Consider the following 12,202-nt stretch of genomic DNA (forward strand, 5'->3'; position numbering starts at 1 on the left):
CTAATAAACCTTATTAACTGGATCTCGGTTGACTGAGCACATTCTTCATGATATCCTACAGCATTATGCAAAGGTGTGGTTCACACGTTTCCATTTAACCCTCAGCTGTATGTTGTGACATCATCCTTAGAATGTTGAGCTCTCAAAATTCGAATGACAGATTATGTGAACGTGTTAATAGTTTGGGAAAACATTGTGGATGCCATCATCTGTCTAAAGCACTACATCTAGCTACATCAAGTGTTAAATGGGATAGAGAGATTTGCCATTGTAGGATCATCAAAGTATTACTACTATTACTACTACTACTACTACTACGACAACGACTACTACTACTATTACTACTACTATTACTACTACTATGACTACTACTACTACTACTACGACTACTACTACTACTACTACTACTACTACTACTACTACTACTACTACTACTACTACTACTACTTTACTTTTTTACTTAGGCCTTTTTATTCCTTTCGGAACATAGGCCATTGATGAAAAACTACTACTACTACTACTACTACTACTACTACTACTACTACTACTACTACTACTACTACTGCTACTACTACAGCTGCTACTACTACTGTACTACTGTGACTACTACTACTGTGTCTACTACTACTACTACTACTACTACTATTATTACACTGTGACTATTACTACTACTACTACCACTACTACCACTACTACTAATAATGTGACGACGACTACTACTACAACTACCACAACAACGACTACTACTACGACTACGACTACTACCACTACTACTACTACTACAACTACTACTATTCATGATACAACTACAACACGACAACTACTACTACTACTGTGTCTACTACTACTACTACTACTATTACTACTACCACCACCACCACAACAACAACAACAACAACAACAACAACATCAACTTGTACTACACACACCACAGAGGTTTGAGGTGATAGAACAGTGAGACGTACTGGTTGATGACTGGAGTGTAGCCTGTCCGGTCCTCGTCAATCACAGACACCATCAGTGTGATGAGCTTTGGCCAGAAGTCCAGGTTCTTTATGGAGGGACCCTGCTCCTCGCGGGGTATATCCTGCTTGCGGGCCTATGGAGAAGAAAAGGAAGTGAGACGAGGAGACAGGGAAGAGACAGAGAGGCAGTGGATGAAGCATCAGTGTGTGTGTGTGTGTCTGTGTGTGTCTGTGTGTGTCTGTGTGTGTGTGTGTGTGTGTGTGTGTGTGTGTGTGTGTGTGTGTGTGTGTGTGTGTGTGTGTGTGTGTGTGTGTGTGTGTGTGAGAGAGAGAGAGAGAGAGAGAGAGTTCCCCCATGTGATTGATTGATTGAAAATTGTATTAACAGATTGCAGAATGGGTACAATACAGTACAGCTCAATACACTCAATTGTTAAAGGGTTGCAGACCAGATAGATACTTTCATCTTGTTTACATCAGGGTCCCCCATTTTCAATTCATCATGACATATATGACATACATGACATACAGGTAGCCAGTACTGTTGCATCTAGACATTTATGACATACCAGATCTACAAATATACAGTACTGTTTATGTGTACAAAAGTAGTCTGAAAAGAGAGTATATACATTTGAGGGGGAAGAAACTGTACATTGGAGGAGGTTGGGTAGGTGGGGTGGGGGGTTGGGTAGGTGGGGTGGGAAACTGTACATTGGAGGTGGTTGGGTGGGTGGAATGGGGGGGGGGGGGGACTGTACATTGGAGGGGGTTGGGTTTAGACATTTACAGGGGCCAGTTTCGAATTGCAGTCTCCCGTAGGTGCTCTTTGAGAGTGGTTTTGAAAGTGGGTAGTGATTCACATTCCTTTACAGCTGTGGGTAGGGCGTTCCACATTGATGTGGCATACAGTAATTGTGAAACGTGTTTAGTCCCTTGTTTGAGCCGAGTCTGGGTTTAACATGATTTGTGGAGCTCCCTCTGGTGTTGTGGTTGTGGTATTCACTGACCTTTGGGAAGTATTTTGACATGTACATGGGTACCTTAGTGGTGTAGTGTATCTTTTAGACCAGGCCCATTGCAAGTTGCTGCACTCTGTCGTCTACTCTAAGCCATCCTAGGTTGTCAAAGTGGGCAGGGGTGAGGTGGGTTCTAGGAGTAAGGTCAAGCAGTAGTCTGACCAGTTTGTTTTGTGATGTTTGTAATTTTGTTTTTAGCGCCTTTGAGGTGCTTTGGTACCATGAGGTGCAAGCATAGTTGTAGCACCCTTGAATGAGTGCTCCTGCCAGAGTCTTCAGGGTATTCTTGTTTACCAGAGAGGAGATCCGGTACAGGAATCTAGTTCGTTGGTTGACTTTTTTTTATTACATTGGATGCCATTTTGTCACATGAAAGATTTGCCTCTAGGTTGGAACCCAGGTATGTAATTTCATCTTTCCTTGTGACAATAATGTCACCCACTCTAACTGAGAAGCCGTCGGTCTTGCTGAGTTTGTTATTTGAACCGAAGAGAATCGACTCTGTTTTACCCAGGTGTAATGATAGTTTGTTATCAGCGAGCCAGGTGCAGATTCTGCCTAGTTCCGAGCTGAGGGTTTTTTCAACCTGTAACTTGTTCTTGTCAGAGACCAGCAGGGCTGAGTCATCCGCGAAGAGGAACAAGTTGCAGTCACAAGCTGACGACATGTCATTTGCGGTCCTAGTATGCTTCCTTGTGAAACACCACAGCTCACTGGGAGGGGGGGGGGGTAGGGTACTGTTTACCTCCACCATCTGTTCTCTCCCTTCCAGGTAGGATTGCATCCAGCTCACTGATAAACTATCAAAACCAATTGCTTTTAGCTTGTCAATCAGAATGGAGTGATTGACAGTGTCAAAGGCCTTTTGTAGGTCCAGCATGACCATGCCGCAGTATTTGCCCGCGTCCACCTCTTGTTTGATGTGGTCGTTCAAATAGAGAAGGCATGTGTCAGTGGAGTGGGATGTTCTGAAGCCAGATTGGAATTCGTAGATTAGATTTTTTTCCGCAAGGTACTTTTCTACCTGTTCGTATACTATTTTTTCCATGACTTTCGAGATGGAGGTAAGAATAGAAACAGGGCGGTAGTTGCCTGGGTCTAATTTGCTGTCCTTTTTGTGCAGGGGGGTTATACTTTTGAAGTCTTTGGGTACGTGTCCCTGTTTTATGGAGAGGTTTATTATGTGTGTGATGACTGGGGTGATGGCGGCTGCTGAGTCTCTGAGGAATTTGGAGGGGATATTGTCATGGCCAGTGGCCTTGTTAGGTTGGAGGGAGCTCAGTTTTTTTAGTACCTCAGCTGTTGTTACCATTTCTAGTTTGAAATCGTCTTTGCGGACCCCTAGGTTATTGTAGTAGGCTATGATGTGTTCTACCCCAAAATGCCCTGAGTGGGAGGGTAGTTTATTTACCAGTGTTGTGGCTATGTTTGTGAAGAAAATGTTTAAGTAATTGGCCACATCCAGTTTGTCTGTGATGAGCGTGGTGTCCGTCTTTATGTTTATGTTTGAAAATCTGGTTTTAAGTTTTTTACTGCAGCCTAGTTGATTATTGAGTAATTTCCAAAGTTCACAGGGTTTATTTTTGTTTTCCTCAGTTTTGTCATTGATGAAATTCTTTTTTGCCGTTTTGATCATGGAGTTTACGTCATTTCTTAGTCTGTTTCTTTGCAGTTTGAGTTCAGTCACGTGGGCTTGGAGTTCACTGCTCGAGCTTTTGGTAAGTTTTGACTGACTTTTCATAGTGAGACTTTTCATAGTGGTCAATATTTCGGAGTGCATCCACGGCTCAGCGCGATTTTTTACCTTGGTGGTTCTTAGGGGGGCCATGCTGTTTAGTATTGTTGATAATTTGGTTTTGTTTCTTCAACTAGTGTACCACTGAGCTCTTCTGACCAGTCCAGGCTCTCCAGTTCTAGGTTGAAGGCCTCGCTAGGTTTTGAGGTCTCTGTGTTTTGAGGTGTGTGTGTGTGTGTGTGTGTGTGTGTGTGTGTGTGTGTGTGTGTGTGTGTGTGTGTGTGTGTGTGTGTATATGTGTGTGTGTGTGTGTGTGTGTGTGTGTGTGTGTGTGTGTGTGTGTGTGTGTGTGTGTGTGTGTGTGTGTGTGTGTGTGTGTGTGAGAGAGAGAGTTCCCCCATGTGTTTGTGTAGCTATGTGATATAATTCCCTTCAGTGTGTGTGTGTGTGTGTGTGTGTGTGTGTGTGTGTGTGTGTGTGTGTGTGTGTGTGTGTACAGTTCTCCAGTTTGAATTATGGATTATGGATGTTGATAACATCTATGCTATAGTAGAAATCTCTGTTGGTCCCAAAGTCAGCGAGGGAGGGATCCCGCTGCTACTCATTATTACTGATCTGTCTCTGCCGTCTGTGGATGTAGTGATAGTGGGGGAACACACATTCACACACAAAACATAGATACATGAAAACAAACACTCACAAAAACACAGTTACAAGAAAACAAACACTCACAAAAACACAGTTACATGAAAACAAACACACTCACAAAAGCACTTACATGAAAACAAACACATTCACTAAAACACAGTTATATGAAACCAAACACACTCACAAAAACACAGTTATATGAAAGCAAACACTCACAAAAATGCACACTGTTACATGAAAATAAACACATTCACAAAAACACATGGTGGCCATCACTATACTGAGACAGATCAGACCCAGTATCTCTGCTACAGCTAGTTGTCACCAGCAGTGCTGGCAGCTACCATAGAGAGAGAAGGGGTGTATAATGACAGAGCAGTGATAGTGGGGGATTCACACACAAAACACAGTTACATGAAAACAAAAACACCCACAAAAACATAGCTACTGTACATGAAAACAAACACACTCACAAAAACATAGTTACGAAACAAACGTGTTTTGTGAGTGTACACAAGACAACACTGAGAACCACTGTGTTAAACAGATATAATCTGTTTCTATCATAAGAAATGTATTAAACAAAAACTCCTCTTGGAGCTGTGCCAAGGCCTTCTGAAAACCATATTACCTACACATACACGTACACACACATATCCACCGATAACACACACCCACCCCTCCATACATCCATTACACACACACACACACACACACACACACACACACACACACACACACACACACACACACACACACACACACACACACACACACACACACACACACACACACACACACACACACACACACACACACACACACACACACACACACACACACATACATGGATATACAGTACACCCAAATATACATACTACCCTCACCACTCACAACACATTAGAATATGTAGGCATACATGGGTTACACAGACATACACACCCACACATTCACACACATAAATGCAATCTGTCAGTGTGGCCTACGGAGACTCAAGCTACTGTCCAAAAGAACAGCACAGTACTGGACACTATGAAATAAAATGTATGTCTGATTACAGTAATAGAAAATAGAAATGTAAAACATTTTTAAGAAATAAGTAAAAAATGAAGCACATATTGAATTATTTGGTTTGAATTATTTAACAACCTTCAGCATAATGACTTCAGTACAGCACACAGGAGGGGGCGTAGCAGGAGAAAGGAGTGGGGGATGTACAGTATGTAGCAGGAGAGAGGAGTGGGGGACATACAGTATATGTAGCAGGAGAGAGGAGTGGGGGACGGAGAGTATGTAGCAGGAGAGAGGAGTGGGGGATGTACAGTATGTAGCAGGAGAGAGGAGTGGGGGACGGAGAGTATGTAGCAGGAGAGAGGAGTGGGGGATGTACAGTATATGTAGCAGGAGAGAGGAGTGGGGGACGGAGAGTATGTTGCAGGAGAGAGGAGTGGGGGATGTACAGTATGTAGCAGGAGAGAGGAGTGGGGGATGTACAGTATATGTAGCAGGAGAGAGGAGTGGGGGACGGAGAGTATGTAGCAGGAGAGAGGAGTGGGGGATGTACAGTATTATGTAGCAGGAGAGAGGAGTGGGGGACGGAGAGTATGTAGCAGGAGAGAGGAGTGGGGGATGTACAGTATTATGTAGCAGGAGAGAGGAGTGGGGGATGTACAGTATATGTAGCAGGAGATAGGAGTGGGGGACTTACAGTATATGTAGCAGGAGAGAGGAGTGGGGGACGGAGAGTATGTAGCAGGAGAGAGGAGTGGGGGATGGACAGTATGTAGCAGGAGAGAGGAGTGGGGGACGGAGAGTATTATGTAGCAGGAGAGAGGAGTGGGGGACGGAGAGTATGTAGCAGGAGAGAGGAGTGGGGGACGGAGAGTATGTAGCAGGAGAGAGGAGTGGGGGACAGAGAGTATGTAGCAGGAGAGAGGAGTGGGGGATGGAGAGTATGTAGCAGGAGAGAGGAGTGGGGGATGGAGAGTATATGTAGCAGGAGAGAGGAGTGGGGGATGTACAGTATATGTAGCAGGAGAGAGGAGTGGGGGATGTACAGTATATGTAGCAGGAGAGAGGAGTGGGGGATGTACAGCATGTAGCAGGAGAGAGGAGTGGGGGACGGAGAGTATGTTGCAGGAGAGAGGAGTGGGGGATGTACAGTATGTAGCAGGAGAGAGGAGTGGGGGACGGAGAGTATGTAGCAGGAGAGAGGAGTGGGGGATGGACAGTATGTAGCAGGAGAGAGGAGTGGGGGATGTACAGTATGTAGCAGGAGAGAGGAGTGGGGGATGTACAGTATGTAGCAGGAGAGAGGAGTGGGGGATGTACAGTATGTAGCAGGAGAGAGGAGTGGGGGACGGAGAGTATGTAGCAGGAGAGAGGAGTGGGGGACGGAGAGTATTATGTAGCAGGAGAGAGGAGTGGGGGACGGAGAGTATGTAGCAGGAGAGAGGAGTGGGGGACGGAGAGTATTATGTAGCAGGAGAGAGGAGTGGGGGACGGAGAGTATGTAGCAGGAGAGAGGAGTGGGGGACAGAGAGTATGTAGCAGGAGAGAGGAGTGGGGGACGGAGAGTATTATGTAGCAGGAGAGAGGAGTGGGGGACGGAGAGTATGTAGCAGGAGAGAGGAGTGGGGGAAATGGAAACACATCACAGGTGGTTTATCTTCACCAGTGGCTAGAGCTGCCGCGATTACCGCATTACCGCGGTATCGCTGTTACATCACGGCCACCGCAGAGTAGGCTGAATACCGCGTCACCGCTGTTTTTTATAATAATAATAATAAATTACCCTCCTCTCGTTGGGCTTGCGGCTCTGCAGATATACCCTACTCCTCTATCGAGGTTCCAAGCGACCCTATTGGGTACCAGAAAAGTCACGTGAAACATTGCAGACCACTGATTGGTCAGAAGAGAGACGCGTCACACGTTGTAGCGTCATGCAGTGTGTTACCACCAATCGGCAAGCGCGTATTAGGTTTTTACATCCTGAATGTCAGCTCATCACAACACGGCTAATAACGTTAGCTTTAACTCTCCGCCAGAGTGGACTACCATCGCTCCTAAGGAGTACTAAACGAGACATAATGATTTTACTGTCTGCAACGAATGTTATAATAAAAGCCCTTCGTTCTATACACTTGTCTGATTGAAAACTTTATTAACAGACCGCAGAATGGGACAACTCAGCACGCTCTGAGCAAAGAAAGGAACTGAGATATGAATAGAGTATTGCTTGCCTTGCTATGGTCTGGTAAATACGCTGATGTTATTGAACGTATAACTATATAATGTTAATGCCACAAAACGAATGCCTTTATTATAAAGTAGTAACTTTATAGTAATAATAATAAGAAAGGGTCGGGGGGGGTTAGGGGTAACCACCCCTGCCCGCGACACCGAGTGAACTGCGCATGACCAGAGGGGAAACTTCGAATCCGTGTTTCACTTTCAATAACTAATGCGTGCTTGCCGAATCCCAAACAATATTCATGCTGCAAAGTCATCCTCTAAAGATAGACATTTAGACTAGAGGCAGGCTATATGCTATAAAGAGTAGACTACTACTAAAAAAAAAATGCATTCAAATTTTTTTTTTGTGTGCGTGCGGTAATAACCGCGGCGGTAGGAAATATTTTGCAAATTAGTGCGGTAAGGAAAACATCAATACCGCGGCAGCTCTACCAGTGGCTTTAGAATCTAATCAAGCCAGAGGACTTGGAAAACAACTTCACCACATGGTACAATCGGTGAAAAACAACGCTGCCACCGGTAGACCGGTCACTGAAAATGTATTTGTTTACTGGGAATAGAATAGGTCGGTGTGACGCAAGACATACGACTCACAAAACATGTGAGTTGGAAGAACTAGAGAATGTGATCTCATAAGAACACTGAGAAGCGATTGAACTGAGAAGCGATTTTAATAACTGTGTCCTGTGTTTTTATGTATTCTATTCTATTTGATGCACCATCAGAGTGGCAAGTATAATTTTGTTGTATGCTATACAATAACAAATAAAGGCTGATTCTGATTCTTCTGATCTGTTATCCGCGACAACCTCACTGGCAGTGTTGGGCAGTAACATGTTACTGTAATTTAATTACTTTCCCTGTAACGAGTAAAGTAAGGCATTATAATATAGTCACTGTGTTACATTGTTGCCAGAATGCAATGTGTTTTACTTGTCCTCCTATAACGTTAGAACACGTTTATAAGCGGTCCTCTGTAGATGATGTGTGCGCGGGCCGGCAGGTCAGAGTGAGGTCACGTCGGCTACTAGCCAAAAGGCAGCATGGAGGGTGAGGAAGATAGGTAAAGTCATGTGTTAAATAGCTGTCTGTTATAAACTATGTGGGGGGAGCAAACAGGGAAGCCTCTACCAGTGCCAGTGAAGGATGGACTCCGGCAACAACTGGATCTAGGATCAGGGCAAACACCACCACCCTGTGCGTCAAGGAGATGTTACCTATTTCCACAGTTGACTCGCCCTAATTTTGACACATCATAGAGAAAATACCCACAAAGCCCACGATGTCAAGCTGCCAACAGAGAAAGCTGGCTATGAGAGAGAGAATAATGCAGTGATGGAAGCTCATTTGAAGGCTAGACTCAGAGACTTTGTTTCCACCACAGCGGTCATCTGTACAGCTAACAACAGAAGCTAAACAGTAAACAGATTGTACATTACAATTTTCAGACTTGATTAAGTTTGAAGTAGATACAAATTTAGCGTCTAGCATTGAAGCTAGAATGATGTCGATAAGGAGGCTGCTAATAACCATGTAGAGCAGAGTGTCTGGTAAGGTAAGTGATGAGGTTTGGTGTTGAGCTGGTGAGGGTGGAGCTGGGCTGCTAAAACCTATTCGCTAAGTCTTCTTGAGGCTTGCAGGCTTAACATCAACAGATCCATGACCCAATGACACATCCATTCCTGTACAATCTCTCCTTGTAAAGTTGAAGTAGGCTAAGCGCTGTATCCGAGACCATGGCGTAAGGAAATTCTTTAACATCATATACTTTTCATAATTTAAATTAGAAACAGTGTGTTGCCTGGTATTCGCCTGCCTAGGCGTTATCAAGGTTAGACAGGCCACGGAACACGGGGACAGAAATCTGCTAAGTTGAAGGTACTGTATGAATAATGAAACAAATGGCACTGCAGGAGGTGGGTTAGCTATGAAAGATGCTAGCCGCTTTGTAGTGTGTGTGTGTGTGTGTGTGTGTGCATGTGTATGTGTGTGTGTGTGTATGCGAAGGTCGTTGAAGGTTGAGTCATCCCTATTACGGAGGATGTAATATGCATCCCAGTACACTGAGACTGCTCCCCTCGCTCATCTATATTCTTCTCATGTGGAAATAAACACGTTGTTAAAGGTGATTAACTAGGCCACTGTCTTCTTACAGTCAACAACACACCCGTGGGCTTCACCCCTCTGTGTCGGTGGGAGCGTCCTGCTGGAACTGTCCCTCTGTCTCTCTGGCACTGGGGAAACTAGCCGCGACATAAGGCTATACGGTAACTAGCTCATCGCTCCTCCGGAGAGAAGCTGGCGGTTAGCGTTATGTTTATCGTTCATCACTCTCCGTCTCTGCGGAGGATGAGATACGTATTAGCATATGGCTAGCTGCTCATCCATTCTCTCTCTCCGTGACAGAATGACCGAAACCCCGGAGAGTGTTTTCTTGGCCAAACGTGGTCCTGAGTTCCTGAGAGGGAAAAGGAACCTATGTAGGATCAGCTGGTATAGGAGCTGCTGCTCCAGGGTGCGCCCTCATGTCAAGCCATGGTAAACACATTATGTGTTTACATACTGCGAAGGCAAAACACACACATCAATAAATATCCTGAGAGTAAACAAGGTCTTATTCAAACATTATGCAAGGGATCTCTTGGGAACACCTCGTGAGCGAAGACCAGCCAGATTCCATTGTAGATCAACACATTCCTCGCTCTCTGCCAGTTGGGATTTCTGAGAGAGTTCCTCAAATTTTAAGTTCCCTCGGCTGTCTCATGCATACCCTACCACCTTCAAACACCATTCAAAGGTCAATTGATTTGATTATTTGTTCAATTTACTTGCCATGTTTCTATTTGACATGATGTATATATGCGTGTGAGCACACATGAGCAGGTGTTTCTGGTCTGAGCATCATCCATGTGTCTTCTCATTGTCTCACCATTCTCAGCCTGCCCGTGTCCCTCACTCCTCCTGCCCCTATCCCTCACTCCTCCACTCCCTCCCCGCTCAATGTTCCTTTCTCCTCATCTTGCTTCTTTAAATCCTCTCCTCTCTTCCGGGATTTAAGAAGCATTTAAGCTGGATCCTACACCATCCCCCCACCCACCCAATGCTCTCAGAGTGTTTTCGTTGCTGTGTTATGTAAAGCCACCTCCGGTTGTGAACAGGGACGTTTTTTGCCGCCGGGTCTACCGCCGTGTCATCTTACTCACCGTCAGGACGAGGGATCGAGTTGCTAACATGACACGTTCGCCAACTCAAAAGGCTACCCTGCGTATATGGACATAGTAATGATTAGTCTTCACTGAGGTTTTGGGGGCTGGGAGGATGAGTGTGTGTGTGTGGGGGGCAGGACTGTTGATGGAGAGGCTGACTACCACGTATAGCCGCCCGCGGTGGACGGAAATGTAATTAGCGCAAGTGTCTATCTCTCCGCTCGGGTAATTGCCTACAACCCCTCAGGCTGGTTGAACACTGGAAGCTTATTATTCAACTTTTGAACGTATCGCACCCCTATTACGACCCCAAAAACACATTATCTCCTGCAGTGTAGAGGCCTTTCTCCTTGGGAGGGGAACTGTGGATAATCAGGGGCAGCGGCATTAGTCTGTATCTGGTGATTTGCTCAGACGAGGCCACAGAGGTTAACTAGTGAAAGGGAACCTCTGATTTACTCAGCCAAACAAACCTGATGGGGATGGTGACTTTGTAGACGGTGGGTAGAATGACTTTGTAATTCTGGTCATTATGGCACTAGAGTCTTTGGTTCTACAAGCAGAGGATTTTTACTTATGGTTATGTGAGTTTTATTTTAGATCAGTGTGTGACTAATTATATCTGTGTTTGGTTCTGACACGCCATTGTAGTTCAGACGTGTACTTTATTGAGCACTCGCATCATGTCCAGCTGCGTGAATAATAACAGCCTGTCTTGCTCTACTCTCTGTATAGTATGCTCAGCCTCTCCAGGGTTGAGAGCGCCCTCTCCTGAACTTGAGGTATCGTAACATCTCTCTTTACATAACAAACTGACAACAAAAATGTGTCTCATAGACTAACTCAAAGAGTCTACTCCATCCATTTTCATCCAACATTCTGATGAAACCTCTTAACATTGTAATAACATTGTTCACCCAGTGTCTTTGTTCTCTCCTTATGTTATATACTGTAGTCCTTAGAGTATCTCACAGGTCTTGGTCTTGTTTTGGGGCTTGAGTGTTCTGGTGACATTCTGACTCCCCCATTGCGACCTGTGGTTCCCTATTCTCTGGTGTGTCTCTGTATCCCAGCCCCAGTCGATCTGTTCTTCGATAGGGGATACAGGGATCTTTTTTATATTTTCACTGGATGGATGTCCTTTCGGTTCCGGTGGTACTTCACTGTGTCAACCGATGCATGTTCCGAGTGACCATCTATTGTCTGGGTCTTTTGGGTGAAGCAGGACTCTCACTGCTTGTCCTTGGATAATCACAGGCATATCACATGCTTGTGTGTCATATTGGCGTCAATGTTTTGGCTTGCTTCTGTGCAATGACATTCCTCACCACGTTGGTCTTTATCTGCGTGTCCCTGGTGGGCAGGAGTGTCCAT

The 12,202-nt window shown here is 45.0% G+C and overlaps 1 protein-coding gene across 1 annotated transcript in view; it reads right to left on the reverse strand.

Annotated features, from left to right (window-relative positions):
- LOC311247027 (protein unc-13 homolog C-like) overlaps positions 1–12,202 on the reverse strand; it is a gene marked incomplete at both ends in the record, with an annotated part of 325,735 nt that overhangs the window by 160,335 nt on the left and 153,198 nt on the right. The window contains 1 exon segment of the mRNA XM_084337310.1: positions 966–1,099. Coding sequence (XP_084193436.1) covers positions 966–1,099 — 134 coding nt within the window.

Source organism: Notolepis coatsorum (genome assembly GCF_963971535.1).
Source record: "Notolepis coatsorum genome assembly, chromosome: 20".
NCBI lineage: Eukaryota > Metazoa > Chordata > Actinopteri > Aulopiformes > Paralepididae > Notolepis > Notolepis coatsorum.